The sequence below is a fragment of the Natator depressus genome, chromosome 2 (assembly GCF_965152275.1).
Source record: "Natator depressus isolate rNatDep1 chromosome 2, rNatDep2.hap1, whole genome shotgun sequence".
NCBI lineage: Eukaryota > Metazoa > Chordata > Testudines > Cheloniidae > Natator > Natator depressus.
The window spans coordinates 9,747,295-9,766,668 of record NC_134235.1 but is presented as its reverse complement, the minus strand read 5'-3'; the positions used below and the strand labels follow the sequence as shown (position 1 = coordinate 9,766,668).

The following is a 19,374-nucleotide window of genomic DNA, read 5'->3' as shown; positions in this document are numbered from 1 at the left end:
TTCAGAGTAACAGCCGTGTTAGTCTGTATTCACAAAAAGAAAAGGAGTACTTGTGGCACCTTAGAGACTAACCAATTTATTTGAGCATAAGCTTTCGTGAGCTACAGCTCACTTCATCGGATGCACCCGATAAAGTGAGCTGTAGCTCACGAAAGCTTATGCTCAAATCAATTGGTTAGTCTCTAAGGTGCCACAAGTACTCCTTTTCTTATCACCATCCTGTTCCATCATACATCCCATATAAGGAGTGGACCCCACAAAGAAACATAGCAGACTGACCTTCTAGGTCAGGTATATGGCAGGGGCTGTGATATTACCAAGGCTCCCTTTGAGACCAACTGCACTGGGTCTGTGCTGATCTGAGATGGAATACCAGTCTCGCCACTCATAGCCCAAAAAACACATCTTAACGAACTAGAGGGCTACTGCTGCAATCCTAAGTCAAGTGTAGGGAGTGGGCCTGAGAGAGTCTTACCAGTCCAGCATACTCTGTAGTGCCTGATTCTGCAGCTGGTATTCCCACAGCTGTCTGCTGAGACACAATCACTCCTGTCAAGAAGTGGAGAAATTCAGCTGCTGCCTTTGACTCTGTGGCAATAGCATTTGCAAGTGAGAGTCTTGTTGACAGTCTGGGCACATAAGAACATAAGAATGGCCCTACGGGGTCAGACCAAAGGTCCATCTAGCCCAGTATCCTGTCTTCCGACAGTGGCCAGTGCCAGGTGCCCACGAGGGAATGAACAGAACAGGTAATCAACAAGTGATCCATGCCCTGTCACTCATTCCCAGCTTCTGGCAAACAGAGGCTAGGGACACCATTCCTTCCCATACTGGCTAATAGCCATTGATGGACCTATCCTCCATGAATTTATCTATTTCTTTTTTGAACCCTGTTATGGCCTTGGCCACCACAACATCCTCTGGCAAGGAGCTCCACAGGTTGACTGTGCGTTGTGTGAAGAAATACTTCCTTTTCTTTGTTTTAAACCTGCTGTCTATTAATTTCATTTGGTGACCCCCTAGTTCTTGTGTTGTGAGAAGTAGTAAACAACAGTTCCTTATCTACTTTCTCTAAACCAGTCATGATTTTATAGACCTCAATCATGTCCCCACCATAGTCATCTCTTTTCCAAGCTGAAAAGTCCCAGTCTTATTAATCTCTTCTCATATGGAAGCCGTTCCATACGCCTAGTCATTTTTATTGCCCTTTTCTGAACCTTTTCCAATTCCAATCTATCTTTTTTGAGATGGGGAGACCACATCTGCACACAGAATTGAAGATGTGGGCGTACCATGGATTTATATAGAGGCAACATGATATTTTCTGTCCTATTATCTATCCCTTTCTTAATTATTCCCAGCATTCTGTTCACTTTTTTGACTGCCGCTGCACATTGAGTGGATGTTTTCAGAGAACTATCCACAATGACTCCAAGATCTCTTTCTTGAGTGGTAACAGCTAATTTAGACCCCATCATTTTATATGTATAATTGGGATTATACTTTCCAATGTGCATTACTTTGCATTTATCAACATTAAATTTCATCTGTCATTTTGTTGCCCAGTCACCCAGTTTTGAGAGATCCTTTTGTAGCTCTTCACAGTCTGCCTGGGTCCTAACTATCTTTAGTAATTTTGTATCATCTGTAAATTTTGCCACCTCACTTTTTACCCAGCGTGGTTTCTCCCTGCTGCTACAGGGCTTCCCTGCATATACTATGCTTCTTGGGCTTCCTCCTCTTCACCCCAGTCCGCTAAAACAAAGGACCAGGAAAAGGCTTTTGTACAAAATCCTTAATGCTTACAGCAAACTGCAGGCCAATAATCTCAAAGTCCCCAAAACACCACTGGCAACCAAATGATTCAGGAAATGTCTCTGTTAAAATTAACTAATAAAACAGAAAAATTAAAACTATTTCGGTTCCAGGAGCATGTGCCTACAGGGTGGAATTCTGGAGCCCCCTGAATAACATTTCTCAACTGCCTTCAAACATACCCAGCAGGACAGATAGTACACTCATGAGTATTGTGGAACAACCTTCTTAACTGGCCCTGGAGATGCCCACTGTAGATTAGTAAGCAGTAGAAAGCCACAGGGAGAGAACAGGGAAGGAGTAATGAAAGAGATTGAATTGTAGAAGTGTGAATGAAACTCCAAGCACCAGCCTTACAAATTTTAGCAACAGACACATTCCTGAGACAACCCTGTAAAGCAGCTACCCCTCTGTTGCAGAAGGAGCCCTTATCATGCTAGATGCTGAAGACAAAGTCTCTGAAGAGCTAACAGTCTAACAAGACAATTGAATTACCGAGTATGGAGTGAAAGGAATAGGAAATGGATACCATTTTTATACACATATGTACATTGGCTTTTGATTATTATAATAAATTGATAAAGGAAGTGCCAATTATTTCCATTTGCTTGTTAGGTTGTCTTGTGGCAGGTCTTCAACCTAGTCATTCTGGGCTAGGGCACTCAGCTTTGACCCACTCTGGCTGTCTTTGAACAGAAATAGCCTGGCATTTAATTTTTCTCCAAAGGGCACACACAACTGGAAGTCGTCTGTGTCATGGTTTGGTTCTGTCCAAATAAATACTAATGGCTCATTTCACACCTGGCCTGTGCAACACAGCCAGTCCCATTAAGTAATCAGGCCTAGGAAAGATAATGGGGAATTAAATAGATAGATTCACTGAAATTAAAAGGATATCTAGTAAAAACTATTAACCACACCACTGGTTTTAGAAGAAAGAACATTTTATCCTTGTGAAAAATAGTGCAGGGGTGTATGGGAATCAGCTCTGAGAGCCTAAATCTCTATCTGATGTGATGGCTAGTAGAAAAGCCATCTTCAAAATCAGATTATGATAAGGACATACCTTAACCGGTTCGAAGAGATTGTTCCTGAGCGGGTAAAGACTGAATTAAAATCTAACAGGTTTACAAATCAGTGCAACAATTCCTTATAAAAAAGTATTAGAGGGTTGAGAGAAAACCAAAGTCCCTTCCAGGAATACAGGAGGCTGCAGTAGTGTCAAAAAGAACAGGAGTACTTGTGGCACCTTAGAAACTAACAAATTTATTTGAGCATAAGCTTTCGTGGGTTACAGCCCACTTCATCAGATGCATGCAGTAGAAATTACAGTAGGACGATTTTATATACAGAGAGAACTTGAAACAATGGGTGTTACCATACACACTATAACACTTAACAAGTTAAGGTGAGCTATTACCAGCAGGAGAGGAAAAAAAACAAAAACCTTCTGTAGTGATAATCAAGATGGGCCATTTCCAGCAGTTGACAAGAATGTGTAAGGAACAGTAGGGGGGAAAAATAAATACAGGGAAATAGTTTTACTTTGTGTAATGACACATCCACTCCCAATCTTTATTCAAGCCTAATTTAATGGTGTCCAGTTTGAAAATTAATTCCAATTCAGCAGTCTCTCGGAGTCTGTTTTTGAAGTTTTTTTGTTGTAATATTGTGACTTTTAGGTCTGTAATCGAGTGACCAGAGAGACTGAATGTTCTCTGACTGGCTTTTGAATGTTATAATTCTTGACGTCTGATCTGTGTCCAGTGTCAAATGCATCCTTACCATGGATAAAGGCAAACCTGATTTGGTTAAAAATAAAGGTAGTCCAAAATGATTAGGGAATCGGACGTATCAGGAAGTGGGAAAGGAAATGCCATCATCTTGACATTAGTGAATGCCACAAACATCTACCACTTTAACTGCAGAAACACCTCTAATAGAAGGATTTGGGGTTTCCAGGAGAGCTCACAGACTTCCTTTGAAAATTGGAAAGTTCCCTGCTAAGATCCCATAAAATAGACTGACAGGTTAAAAGACTTGAAAACTTCTTTAAAAAAACATTGCACAACCATCTAAAAAAGCCTTGAAGCTTTGGATACGCTCAAGAAGTCATTCTGAAGCAAACAAAAAAGAACTTCTAATTGAGCCATGTGGGCCCTATTGTGGGATCTACCTCCTTCATAACAAGGTGGGAAAATCCAGACAGCTGCTGTAGAAGCCTTAAAGGCATTATTTTTATTTTAAGTTATTCTGCTTGGTATAATAGCAGTAATGTTAGCGAGCATGTGCTCCAATAATTGTTTACTGCTTCTAAAATAAATGTCAAGACATGGTAACAAGGTGGCACTACATTATTAGTATAGATCATGCACTCCTTCCAAAAACACTATCGCTTAAAGAAAGTTTGTCCCAATTTTTGTAAAGATTCAAAATTTCATGTTCATCATTCATTACAAGAATGAAATGTTTCAGTAACCTGTCCTGTGTCCAAAAAACACTCTCCCGTCTTAGCTAGAAAGAAGATAAACACAGGGGGAAATATTTGAACACTGTTCTCAGAAACAAGTGTGCAAAGAAATCAGTTACAACTGGTCATATGTAAAACCTGAAAATTAAAGTAGGCACAAGCATACAATTACAATTTTCTTTCTTTCTTTTTTTCTTTTTTTTTTTAAAAAACATACTTTTCGATTTGTTCAGCCTTTATAAAATTAAGACTTTGAGTGCTGCACTTTAAATGGCCACATGTAACTCTGAATATGGGCTTACTCTTGAATTTACTACTATTAAAGTTAGTGCTTGGGACCCTACATATCCCACAACTAAAGGCACTTTTGATTTGGGGAATGATAAAGGTACACAAGAATGTTAGCTTTCATTTGGGGGGGAAACAGTTTTTAGCCCCTCTCCCCATTCAAAAATAGCCTTGAAAAATTAAAGAATTGTAAACAGACTGCTGGTATCGAAAGGAATAAGCAGCTGGTATCCACTTCTGCAGTAGGAGGCACTTGCCTTCCCCTCCCCTTATGCCCCCACCACACACACATTTTATATAAAATGAGCTACTTTGGGGTTTAAACAAATAATTTCACTAACCAAACTCACACTTAGGTTGACCCTTAAGTGGGAAGATAATCATGGACAGGAATTGGTGACATTTTAAAGCGGGGAAGGGGTTCAAAAAATTGTTCCACGTGCAAAAATCCTAAGGCTGGCTATGATTTCTGCTCCTATAAAACTTGCCTGCTTCCCTAGATCCCTCTGAACACTAGGTGCTAATTTATTAAATTGACAAGATTCAGAAATTTTCTGGGTAACTTCCACTGGAACGCTGCATTTTGCAAGTCTACAACTACTGCCATAAAATTTACCCTCGATTCACAATGCTGTTAATTCTTTCCATACACAGCAGTGCTAAGAGAAACAATGGGAAGAGGGGAGGGCATTCTAGACTCTTTACATTTTGATTGTTTTTTTTAAAAAAGAGTTTTCTCTTACAGAAATGTCACTAGCAGTTACAAATAGAACCCAGGTCTTCTGAACCTTGTCTTCTGCTCTACGCATTACTTGTCTTCAGCAGATCCTGATTATAGGTCACTTGAAGAGGGATTATTTTAAAAAAAAAAAAAGGGGGGGGGGGTGCACGCAGAAAAATCTGGATTTTGGAGAAAACAAAGACACCAAGCAAGTAAAGAAATTGATCCTTGCATTTTCAGATGTTCTCTGGCTCCTTCCTTTAATTTAATAAACAGCACTGAGACCTCAAAGAGAGAATCCTCTTCCAGGAAATCTTAAAATAACGGTCTCTTAATATCCGATTGCTACTTGTGCCTTCCACATAGGCCTGCTCGTACTATTCTACCATCCACTCCAGAATAATTAATTTAAGGCTCTGCTTCTCACAGCTTTTTTCTGTTACTCACTTAAGTCACACATTTGCCTTTTTGGAAATGCACTGGTAAAATAATCTAAGCAGGTGTGATCAAGCTCAGCTGCTGTTCTTCCATATTGAAGTCTTTATGCCAGAGAAAATGAGAACTAAATTAATGTCAGTAGCCCTGTCAAGTTAAGGTACAATTTGCACGTCTGCCTTTTCTCTGAGAAAATTGTTAGAAATTAAAGCTTTGCCTGAAATGATTCACAGCATCTGTCAGATAAAGATTTAAAATAAACTGCAGAACATCTGTGTTCCTTAGCCTTTAGAGTTGCCTGTGCCACACTTGCTTAATATTAACATACACAAGCCTTTAGAGAATAAGAATTCTGGAAACAGACTTACCCGGACATCAGTAGCATCTCCGTGCCGGATAATACTGGCCCACGTTGTTGGCTCACTGCTACTTTCAAAGTAATGGAAGACCTTTAAGACTCGTTCCATGGCCCCTGGGGAACGCTCCACCCCAGTACTGAGGTGTGTCTTTGCACTTGAACTTGGTGTATGATTCAAGTTTGGATCAAGGTAAGCTGCTGCCATCGTTTTGCTAGATGCTAGGTATCTGTCATATTCTGGGAAAGGGGAAAAAGAGGAAATAAATTATTTTGGTTGCACCTCAGCCTGACACCGATTAATATATACATAAAAATCTTTATGGCAAATCCTAAAGAAAGGGGATGTTTTTCAGATCTTTAACTCGGACTCTTCAAGGATTAGTTATTTATTTTAATTTGCTGCTACCCAAAGCTGTAACCATTATACATATTTTCTAAAACATGTTTACAAAAATCCAAGTGGATTAATCTTCAGGAAAACTCTCTGACTCATCCCTAAACAAAATTATCTTCCTTCAAACCATTCAATATCCACAAAAGCTTTTCCTTCTGCCATTAACAAGATCATTTCCCCTCAACTTCCTCATCTCTCTCTCTCATACCTCATATCCCAACCCTCTTAAAGAGGTCTGTGAGACCAGACATTTTGTATCTAAATTATAAAGAATTAGCTCATGCTCTAGTTTTACTGTGATTGTAGACCTGTGGGAGGGCTGTAATGCCTGTCAAAACTGGAAGGCTACATTCTGAAGTGCCCTCTATATAAGCCTTGCACCACTCTGTGAAGGTCAACAATTTGGATATGTCCCACAACTGAATGCTTTGTACCGGAAGTGTCCAGTCACCAGGCCCTCCTGTTTAGACTAAGACTCTATCAGATCAAAACTATGTGCTAACTGTGAGTGTTACATTATTGTATGAGGAAAAAATGAGACAGTCAGGACCCAAACCATTTAGAACTGTATAAGTCAAAACCAACACCATGTTCTTCATCCAGAAACCAAAGGAAGTCACTACTGACTATGGAGAAAAGGTATAATGTGCCCGCTACATGAAACACTGCATGGTAAGAGGCATGGAAGTGCACTTTGTAACAGCTGAAGTTTCCAAGGGGTCTTTAAGCACAGGCCCACATACAGCATGTGAGAATAACTCTGCCCAGTGGTGGAAGGCGCGGATCGTTGTGGCAAGGTCTGCTTCTGAAAAGGAAAAAGGTCGCTGCTGCTAATGAGTCAACCATGAGCAGATGCGGCTCAGACGTGATTTCCAGCTTGAAAACCAGCTGGAGGAACAAATGGTAGACATACGCCCTCCATCAAGAAAGCTGCTACAATTCCAACTACTACTTCCTGTTTATCCAACCCCACACGAACATAGCTTGTTGAACTGTGTCTCCTGCAGACTGCAAAGAAATCTGAGGATACAGCCCTCCAAATACTCTGTACCTCATCATTAAATGCTGATGAGTTTTCAGTCCCAGAGAATGGGAAATAATGATGGGCACCATAGCCACTACTGTTTCATACAAGGATGGGATTTAGGGAAATTCATGAGAGCTTTGAAAGCATTTCAGAACACTCTTCTGAAGGACAAGTGACTGAACTGTGGGCAAATATGCAAGATATTTTACTTGCTTGTCTTCTGGTTATATTGCACATATTTGTTTTGAGGAAGATCACTAGTAAAAGAAGGGATGAAAATCAAAAGAAAATATACCCTAGAAGACGCTGTTAAACTGGTATCTCAGGAAAACCTATATTCTTAAGTCTACTGGCCAAAAGGACGGAGAGTAAGGACAGCTGGGTTCTATTCTTAGCCGACAGACCTTGGTCAAGTAATGTAAAGCCAAATTCTGATACCTTTACTTACACTGAGCAGCCAGGTGCTACCAAATGTAAGAGAATCTGAATCTTGCCATTAACTTTGCCTTTCAAGTACATGGAATATCGAAAGCTCAGTATAAGCACGCTATAAGGCTATGTTTTGGAGAGTTAACCAAGACTGACAGAAAGTATTCCAAAAATAAGAAAAGCAGGTTTTTAATAACAATTCAATCATTTTATGATTCATTGTAATTTTGTTTAAAAACCTAAAAGTTCCTCTTTTATTAGGTCCCAGAAGGGCAATAATTCTGATAGGTTTTAAATTATAGCAACACATGTTACATTTCTTATTATGGGTCTATTAACATTTCCATTAAACCAGCCCCCTATTTTCAGGAGCTTATAATGTGGCTGTAAGACTTTGCTCTAAGCTAAAGTCTGGTAGTGTACTGTTGGATGTAACAAAAAACAGCTAAAATGTTTATAAAACATTTGTTTGGCTATTTTAAGTTATAAAGAAAGATAAGATTACCAGTGTTATATGCTTATTTGTACTAATATAAACTCAAAACAGCCTTGGTTTTTGCACTCCCCTGACAGATCTTTGCTTTACAGTGCGAATTCAGCCCTCTTTGTATTCAACAGAAAAACTACTAAGTTACTAAGGATGAGAAATTATCTGAAGCACATATGGAGATATATTTCCAAAGTATTTTATTAACAAATGTATCCATATTTTAGAATGGGACAATATCCAGGCTGATGCAGCTACAATTATGCTAGTCACTCTTGTTTGGATTTGAAGTTGTGTGTCTAGCTACCCTGTCCTCTTGTCCAATGTCTGCAATGTTTTAGGTAAAAGTCCTATTCTACAAATTCCTAGCTTTTTAGACAGCAACACTAATATTTCTCAATATCCTACCAACATGCTAGAACGGAGCAGAGAGAGTAGAAGAATGGATCCTCAAGAAGCAGAGTCCCTGGACTGTTGGCACCGATTTTTATCAAATCATGCAGCAGGTCATTGACAGGTGATTTATCCAACTCTGCCACAGTGCTCAAAGTGTGTGCATGGCTGGGGGGTGGAGGAGGGGGTGGGTGGGTGTCACATGGGTATGGAGGGGAATAGAGAATGACTAAATTCTATTATAGCTGTCTTCATATTTTCCAGAGTGCCCAGAATGTAGTATCTAAGCCCTTCCCAAGTAAATCAGGATACACTTAGGTGCCTAGTGGACTATCTGGATTCTTCTTTTCCTCTTACTTTCCCTGCTTATAGGATTAATAAAAACAGCAACAAGCAAATCATCATCAGCAGCATTCTGGTTACATTTGGAGGATATTTTCCAACAGGACATCTTTCTTTATGCCCTACAAGCGATAAGGCTGAATTAGTCTAATCCCTTCTGGAACCTCATTTCCAGAGACTGTTTCTGCCTCAACCAAGAATACAATCTCCCTCTTACGCACTTCATCCTAGCTTTTGTGAACTGCTTATTCCCAGAGGAGTGGGTCATGGACAGAGTCAGTGTTTGTGAATAATCATCACACAGTGCGGACATGACCAATAAAGCTCAGTGTTATGTAACTCACTACCAGTACTTAGTGCTTTGATTTAAGGATTTCCCAGCAATGTGGGTCACAGAGATAAGACAATTTTAAAAATTATTAAATCAATCATTTCAATTGATTTAAAAATGATTAGTACAAATAGAGTAGGTACAGTGGTCATTTAATGGGCTCTCTTTCAGAGAACTCTTTTCTTTTCCAATAACCATATTGATGAATTTGAGTCAATTCGATAATAATCAGAAGATGCATGAAACTGGGACTATTGTGGTTCAATATCTGCTGTACGAAGAAGGGCGGATGGCCAGACTGTCCTGTCTGTACGTTCAAATACTATTTGAACCACCTTTTTGTCATTCTTCACACTGCAACTGCATATTAACGCTTGAATGTCTCACAAGGATCTATATAGATTATAATAAAAATTATTTCTACCCTCTCATTCCCACCCCAGGCTTGAAGATGTTCAGATATATGAGTTTATACCCCTGCTAGGTCATATTTCAGATAAATGACTTAGCCATTTCACTTCAAAACTATGAAATTCATTTCTCCCTTAAAAATCTAATTACCTGCCTCTTCACAGCTCCAATCAAGATTCAGACTTCATTTATTTATGTCGCCATGTTCAAAGTCTTTTACAAAGCCCTCTGAGTTACTTTTAGATGACAATTTTTTAAGTTACTGAGAGGAAACTAAACTTTAGATTATCTGTATTGTTAATGCAAGAGAGACAAATGAAGGTCTTGTAGAAATGTGTTGCTGCTGTACCAGCAACACAGTCTAAGATTTTATATTCAAAATGAGACTAAATGAAATATTGACCAGAAATAATGTAGTACATCCTAAAAAACACAGTAGTTTCACTTCAGACAGATAATGTAAAGTTGTTTCACTCAACTTTATCAAGCTTCCTTTTGCACTGCTTCCCCTTAGGAGTACTGACATGAAAATGTATCAGGTTGCTTGTTACATACAGTTTTAATCATACCCTAAATTTCCCATACTGAGTACAGATCTTGGTTCCTCTAAGTGATCAAAAAATTGTGTTATGCGTCACCTGTATCTGAAAGAAAACGTGTAATTTCATGAAAAACAAAAGCTCTCCAATTTTTTCATATACAGCATTAAACCCTACAATAGTTTAGCCCAAATGTATGAAGTTGTGTGTCTAAGCCCTGAAGATGAGTGTGAAATCTTAATTGGAATTCAGAGACATATTTAATAATAGTATTCTAGGCTAGAAGACCAAAACTCTGAACCGTCCGCATACGATTTCGCCCACAGACGACTCCTTCCAGCACCCATCTATTTGAATGCAAGTTCTCATTTGCCAGATTTGGGCCCAAGCTAAGAAGGTTCTTGAACAGTTTTAATGACCATTTAACGAGCAGTGTTACACAGAGGTACTATGAATTGCTTCTCTATAGACAGTCACTAACCATGCATTCATCTACCATTCGGGAAGTAAAGGTACAATTGCTTTTGTCAGTGTCCCTCTTTCTTCAATCACAAATCTTGCTACATCCACTTTCCTGTCAGAAATTCAAGACGTAGGATGGGAGAAAAAGTAATCAGTTGAAAACAAGCAATTACCTTCTGATAACTGCTTTTGTTATTCTTCTTCTTTTCCCTCATCCTCTCAAGAATGTGGCAGGTATCCTATATTTTTTTGTTATGCTGCATTACGCAAAGAATTTTACAGACAGACCAGAAAGGAGAGGCTGCTGCTTTTATTCTGGTTTTGCTTGCTTATTCCTTTTACCTCCTTGCCTCATTGGCTGGGAGTATAATGCTATCTGTGGATTTCTATTTCTAGACCCACGAAGAGTATATGTATTAAACTGCTTCCACTATGAATGTTACTTGTCTGGAAAATGCCTTGCCTGGAAAATACAAATCCTGGATGGAGATCTGGGAGCCACTGAGGGCCCCAGTAGGATTCAGTAGGGCTGCCACCTTTCTAATTGCTGAAAACCAGACACCCTGCCTCACCTCTTCCCCTGGGGCCCTGCCCCTGCCCCACATCTTCCCCTGAGGCCACACCCCCTGCTCGCTCCTTCTGCCCCACCCCCATCGCTCGCTCCCCCGTCCCAGGAAGCTGGTGTGATTGAGCAAGATAGTGCTGATTCATGAGACGTGCATCTGATGAAGTGAGCTGTAGCTCAGATAAATTTGTTAGTCTCTAAGGTGCCACAAGTACTCCTTTTCTTTTAGCTCATCATGAGAGGTTTAAAAGAAATATTTGTTCTTTGCCTTTTGGAAAACTTTTTTCTCATACTTGATTACTTTCTACAACAAAATTCTCCACAGAAAAATTATGTAAAAAACCCTCTAGCCTTAGGAGCGTTCATTAAATGTCTCACCTGTTCTATAGGTAGATTTTCCCCACATATCTTCTCGGAGACTTTGTTTTTTTTTTAAAAGAGAAAACTGATTGCACACTCAAATGAAGCAAACCTAATGAGCAGATTCAGTGTGGTATTATACAAATACATATTGACATTTACCAATGTGCATCTATTTGCAATTGTATTCTAATACTTCGGGCTTGTCTATATAAGAAAAGTCGTACAATCTTAACTAAATTAATTTGAAGTCTGTGTAGTTAAACAGATCATCCCTGATGTACATGCACTTAAACCCATTTAACCCTTGTTTAGCATGTACTAGTAAATTACTAAATTAAACTAAACTGATTTAAGTGAGGGCTAAACAGATTATGAGACGTACCACAGTCACTAATATTAAAAAAAGTTTAACTCTAATTTGGTTAAAGGCCCATCCCCACTCTTTTCTCTGTGTTATTATGTTCTCTATGTGTTATTAGATACCAAAAGAGACCCTGGCAGTTCTGATCAGCACCGCTGACCAGACTGTTAAAAGTTCAGTTGGCCACCTGCAGTGCGGCTAAGGCAGACTCTGTGTGGCTATCAGAAGTGGCTATCCCTTTGGCTCCTACGCGCAGGGATGGCCACGGGGAATCTGCGTGCTGCCCCACCCTGAGCACCGGCCGGTGGGAGCTGCAGGGGTGGTGCCTGCAGGCGGGGGAGCCACCTGGCTGCCCCTGTGCCTAGGAACCAGAGAGACATGCCAGCCATATCTGGGAACCGCCTGAGGTAAGCACCACCCAGAGCCCACACCCCGAACTCCTTCCCACACTCCAACCCTCTGCCCCAGCCCTGAGCCCCCACTCGCACTCCAAACCCCTCATCCCCAGCCCCACTCCAGAGCCCTCACCCCCTCCTGCACTCCCAGCCCAGTGAAAATGAGCGAGGGTGGGGGACAGTGAGTGACACAGGGAGGGGGGATGGAATGAGTGGGGGCGGGGCCTCGGGGAAGGGGCGGGGCAAGGGTGTTCGGTTTTCTGCAAATAGAAAGTTGGCAATCCTAGGCAGCAGTGCCAGTACCTACCTCTCTGCTGTAGAGGCTACAGCCAGGTCTGGAAGCCAACCAGTTCTCTGCAAGCAGCTGCTGCTCTTCCTACCTCTTGGTAGGGAGGCTGATCATGGTTACTCCAGTGACTGGGCACTGCCAGGTCCCCTTTTCAACCGGACTTTCCAGTTGAAAACCAGACACCTGGCAACCCTAGGATTCAGTGATTGGCATCCATCAAGGGACAACGTCCCTGTAAGCTCAGCCATTTATAGCATTAAATAAATAGTAGCAAGTTGCACTTGTGTTGGGGTGTGTTATGTGCATTTTAGTACTGGTATGAAGTACCGAGGAATGAAAGATTCAGGCTGCCCATGTAGGTTGTACAACAGAGGAAGACAATGCATACTTGAAAACTTCCCCACACTGCCCAGCCACGTTTCCTCAAATTTGCCCGAGAGGAAAAAACACTAGGATATAATTTGGTCTTGATGGACATTAAATTCTAAGCATCTTTGCTGCTACTATGGAAGATTTGTCACTCAGGAAGCTCTTAGAAGAGCTCTTTTTGGTACCGTGGCAGAGGCACAGACAGATTATCAGGAAGTTGTCCAGCTATTGTGTAGCCTGCAAGCAGGTCATCTGAAGGGAAGAAGTGAAGTTTTGTTTTGAAGCCTGGGCTCCAAATGGTGAATTTAATGGTCTAGGACTTGGGGGAGGGAGGGAGGGAGAGCGGGAGACAGGGAGCATTGATGGTCTTGAGGCAAGAGTGGAAGGGTAGTGTGGCTGGTTTTGGTCAGAGTGTGACTCTACTGTGAGCTTGGTTTAAGGTGTTTTGAGCCATCGGGCTGGACAGAGAAGGGAGTGAATCATAGAGGTAAGAGTTCACATACTTGGTGAAAAGGTAAGGGTTTCATTTTGAATGTATATTTAATATAGGACAAAGATGAGCAGTAAGCAGAAAAAAGTACAGAAGCAGACCTGATAGCATCAAGGCAATATAAAAAGTTTTCCCAATACCTTGGTCAAGACTTGAGGATGAGGCACTTCTAAAGGATCTGGTTTATTTAATTTTATTTATTTTTCTAAGTTAGGAATAAAGACAGGGAAAGACAGAGAAAAATAGGACTGTTCCTTCATGCTCACTTATTGCTCTCCGAGCAGTTACCATAAGCAGCGTCTCAGCATGAGTTCAGTAACTTTACTTCAACACATCCCAGTGTGTGATAACAGACAACTTAGAATCATAGAATCGTAGGACTGGAAGGGACCTCGAGAGGTCTTCTAGTCCAGTCCCCTGCACTCAAGGCAGGACTAAGTATTATCTCGATCATTCCTGACCAGAGTTCGTCACTGGAGATTTTTAAGAGCAGATTAAGCAGAGATTCCACAACCTCCCTAGGGCAATTTATTTCAGTGCTTAACCACCCTGACAGCTGGGAAGTTTTTCCTAATGTCCAACCTAAACTGCTCTTGCTGCAATTTAAGCCCATTGCTTCTTGTCCTATCCTCAGATGTTAAGAACAACAAGTTTTTTCCCTCCTCCTTGTAACCACCTTTTATGTACTTGAAAACTCATGTCCCCATTATTCCTCAGTGGGCTTTTGAAAAAAAGTAATCTACCATATTTTTTCCTGCAGCCAATGCTAGTAGCCAATGGTTTTAAAAAACAGAGATATCTGTACCACAGCAAGGTATAATAGCACCTTTCATTCATATGTCTATCCAGAAATGCATAGCTTTCCCATCAGCACCACAACAAAAAAGAGTTTGCTTGCATTTTATAATTTCTTTAAAGTATTAATTTAAACTTCACCTGAATGACTCACTGAATGATTCACTGCATGGCATTTTTAAATGAATTAAAGAATAGCACAGTTAATCAGAATTCAGCTGCCCATTGTGTTCAGAGACTATTGCCTACATACAGATTGTATCTTCAAATTCATTTTACCTGACAATGATTCAGACAAATGATTTACTCTCTTCACTTTTTCAGTTAAATATTTTGCAAATTTTAAGAAGCAGACTTGTACAGATACTACAAATAGTTAGTCACAGTATCAACAGAGATTTAGCAGTACAAGTTACCGACCAAAACCTCATGATAAAGATTTCTGCATTTCCTTTGTATGAATACTTTGGGTGATTTAATATTCTGGGGGACTACGAGACAGCTATTCAGAGTAGGCAGCTATGAAGCACTATGATCACTACACAATGAACATGTTAGTCATGCATTTGTCCTAAATTTAACAAGTCCATCGTGTCAAAAATCTATTCATAAGTTTGTACAAGCCCTAAACTAATTTAAATCTTTATTAAACCAGACACATTCATTTATATATTTTTGTTGCTTAGCCAGGCTGTTTCAACGGATGGTATGCCACCTTTGCTAAGTGTTATGAAGGATTAGCTGTCACCGATTGATTATTCACTGAATATGCGTTGTATTTTGGGACTAAAATAGATCTTGAGAAAAGAATATTTAAATAGTGTTGACACAACTGGCCAAAAGGTTTTGTACTATGGATTAACATGTCAATATATTTACTAACAATTTTATGTAAAGTAGTAAGTGTTAAATATCTCCTGACTCTCAAAATGTCCCCCTCCCCCGGCAGAATAATCCCACAGGACTAACTACTGACATTTCCTAAACATTTAGTTTAACCCAGTTTTACTGTCCTCTGATTTCTTGCTCTATACTACTCGGCAACTCCCTCTGGAGTTGGCACCAATTTCCATTCCAAGTACCATACTACGGAGTTGCACCAATGATTTAAGTAATCCACTGAGCAGAGAACACAAGGAAACCAATGTCAATTAACTTTAATTAGTACAAGGTACCCAGTTAGACTCAGATTTCATTTTCCTCTGCAAAAGAGGAAGGACCTGAATGGTTAATTCTCACTACTTAGTTTGCTTTCATATCTCCACGGAGTTTAGGCAACTATAATAACTTTGCCCATAGTCCCCTTGAAATTTCTCTTTAAAGAAAAAATTCTTAACCCAGTCAGATGAATCCTATTTTAATCAAATTATGACTTATCTGATCGTATCTGTTGAAGTAGCAGTGTGTCTGGCACTAGTTAGGCTACTGGCAAGCTGAAACTTCCATTTTCCTTCTAAACTCTGTACTATTTGTTATTTCATCCTCCAACCCACTCCCATCCTGTGTATTTTGTCTGGCTGTCACATCCTGTCGGACACCTAGACTGTAAATTCTCTGCGCCGGGGACTGTCTTTTTATCTGTCTGCACAGCAGCTGGCACTGTGAGGCCCTGAACCTTCACTGAGGTGCCCAGACACCACTGTAATAAAATACAAATAATAACCTCATTTTTGCATCTCTTGTTGTCTACTTTTACAGAATGCACAAGTCATTGAGAATAGTGAGAATATACATTTCTTAAATAAATCACAAGGAAATAAGCAGCAGAGGTTTAAATTTTCTACAGAATCTAGTTACACATAAATGTATTATATGCTTTCAAGTCACATCATATCCTAGCAACATCCCCAACCACGAAGGTGACAAAATAAGCTGGCAATGTAAACCATCTGAACCTGAAGTCAGTTTTCTTTACAACACGTATTGGCCTTGTTCTATAAATTCCCTAAGCAGCTCAGGATAGTCGTCTAAGCAGCACTATGTGGAACAAATTGAAGAACTCTGCTCTGAAAGTACCATAAACACTCAAAATATAAAGAGTAAATTAGTGCAAAATGGTGGCAGGTAATCCAAATCATCTTCACAGAGACAAGAGCAAGAACATTCCCTATAGGAATCTGTAGAAAAAAGAAACCAGGTACCATAAAGATGCATTTCCATTTCTTAACATGTTTGGATCTCTTTTACATTTATCATCAACTCTGACTTTTCTAGATTTATAAGGCTTGGTTCTGAGATAATTATACCACCCCTGTTATGTGTTTTATTCTGTATTACTGATGTTTGCCCTCAACTTTAACTCTTAACACACAGTTTTTGTCTATGATTTATGTTATTAACCTTAGTCAATTTTTCATAGAAATCAGTGGTCTCCTGAGAATTTTATAAAGATGTACGCATGCAATATAAACACTGAGTAGTCTGTCCTAAAAATACACAATAGCAGCTATTATTCATGTAGAATGAAAACAGCCTATTATAAACTAATAACCTGTTATGTTTTCAGAGTTGATTCTATTTTAGTTCAAGCAAAAAAAAAAGAAAGCTATTAAGCCAAAATTATTTTTCCAGATCTCCTAATAAAACTTGGCTAAACTAAATTATACTAGGTTTTATAAAATTAAAAATTCTTTATGGCATTCAGAACTTGTACAGCATTCTAACTTTAAGCCTGATGCAAACTAACATCGCTGAGTTACTAGTTCTCCAAAGAGCAGTAATTTCTAGTGTAAAAAAAAATTATTATTTTTTTTACTACAGCAATAGTGTCACACACCACCATACATAGAACACTATTCTATTGGTAATCATTCCTTCCTTGTGCATCTAACAGCTCATACTGAAAAAACTTGGGTTTCCTTGAAGTATTCAAATTAACAACACACATTCTTTTTTCTTTTCTTTTTTTAAATGGAAAGGATGATCAACAGGTCTTTCTATATCCAGATTCTATGATACTTCAATGGCGGCCCAGACACTGAAAACTGGGTGTGCCATTTCCAAGTGAAAAACAGAACAGCATGTTTAAACTCTTAGCTCCCCTTGGGCAACATGTTTAAAAGGCACTTCCGAGGCTCAGGTTATTAACCAGAGCAAGGTCCTAATGGCTGTCAGGTCAATCCGTTTGACATTTGCAGACACAGAATACAATAGGGGGCCCTTAGTCCATTGTTATCAACCCCTTAGTTAGCACAAGTCAAAGGAAATCAAAATACAAATTTCTAATGCATTTCTTTGTTAAGACTGTACGCTCTTCAGGACAGGGACTGTGCCTTCTTATATGTTTGCACAGTATGTAGCACACACAGGGCATTAATGGAAATAAATAATAATGTTAGACAAATGATCAATCATTTTAATATTTAGCACTCATATAGCTCTTTTCAACCAAAGATCTCAAATTGCTTTTCAAAAATGGGTAAATATAATTAACCCTATTCTATAGATGAGGAAACCAGGCACAGAGCGGTGGCTAGCCCAACATCACACAGTGGCAGAGTTGAGAAACAACAATTACTTACCTTACAAAAATGTGGTTCTTCAAAATGTTGTCAGTACAGGTCCTACTGTAGATGCACATGTGCCTCGTGTGTGAGACTGGAGTCTTTTGAATAGCTATGTCTGTTGGGGCCACACATGTATCCTGTGTGTCCACATGCTCCCATATGAGGGCATAAAGGATTGGACAGTGTGACTATCTGTCAGTTCCCTAACGATTCAAAGGCTTTGAATCAAAGCCCATGTTGCTGAGGACTCCAAAATACAGGGATGGAGAGAATATCATGGTTTCCGCACTGACCACTATATCTTGAAGAACCACAGTTACTCTTAGTGTAAGCAACCATTCTTTCTTCTTTGAGTACGTGCCAGCATGGATCCCACGGTAAGGTACTGTCAAGCAGTACCCTCCTTGAACGATAGGAATAAGGTGCTTCAACTGTTTTATTCAAACAACAACTGCTGCACTGCTCTCCCAAACTTGGCATCTCATCTAGCTGTAAGGTCAAGGGCATAATGTTTGACAAAGATCAGCGGCCAATAAGAAACTATAAGGATCATTCTGGCCTTATCCTGTCTAACCTTGGATATCAACCTGGAGATTGGTGGAAAAGCATATAGGAAGCAGTTAGTCCATTGTAGCAGGAAGGCATCTGACAATGAGCCTACACTCATTCCTTCTCTGAAGCAAAAGTTGGGGCATTTGCTGTTGTCTTTGGTAGAAAAAAGGTCTATTGTGGGAATCTCCCACTGATCAAATACTGGCTCTGTGATGGACTTCTGCAGTGGGCCCAGATGGTTGCTTACGGCATGTCTGCTCAAGAAGTCTGCATTCCAGGAAGATGCTGAGCTAGTGGGATTATTTGTACTGATAATATGAAGCCCATAGCTTGATAGCTTCCTGGTAGAGGGATGATGATCAAACTCCTTGCTGCTTATTTATATAGTGCTTTGCAGATGTATTATCTGTCTAAATCTGCACTGTAGAGTTCTATAGGATGGGCAGGAATACTATACAGGCCAGTCTTATGGTTCTAAGCTCCAGGGTGTTTGCATGGAAATTCAAGTGGTCCTGGGGCCAGGTCTTCTGCATCTGCAGATGGTTTAGATGGGCTCACCAACCTGTTCCTGACGTGTCTGTGATGACTATCACGGTCACAGAGGGGACAACCAAGGAAACCCCTTTTTGTGCATCCTTAGGGTCTAGCCACAGCTCCTGGAGGACTGAAAATGAGACTCTGATGTTTGGATGGGAAGTACACAGACCTCAGCCAGAGGCAAAGTCTCTTAAACAGTGTCACATACTGACATGCCAACACGTGACATAAAAGGCCTAAACAAGTACAC

General features: G+C 40.0%; 1 protein-coding gene across 14 annotated transcripts in view; it reads right to left on the bottom strand.

The window, feature by feature from the left end:
* The window catches only part of PTK2 (protein tyrosine kinase 2), a 375,599-nt gene that overhangs the window by 235,655 nt on the left and 120,570 nt on the right, over positions 1-19,374 (bottom strand). For all 14 annotated transcript variants that reach the window (XM_074943797.1, XM_074943800.1, XM_074943801.1 and 11 more), the window contains one exon: positions 6,098-6,324. In XM_074943797.1, coding sequence (XP_074799898.1) covers positions 6,098-6,292 — 195 coding nt within the window. In that variant the 5' untranslated portion in view covers positions 6,293-6,324. The remainder of the gene's footprint in view (positions 1-6,097; positions 6,325-19,374) is intronic.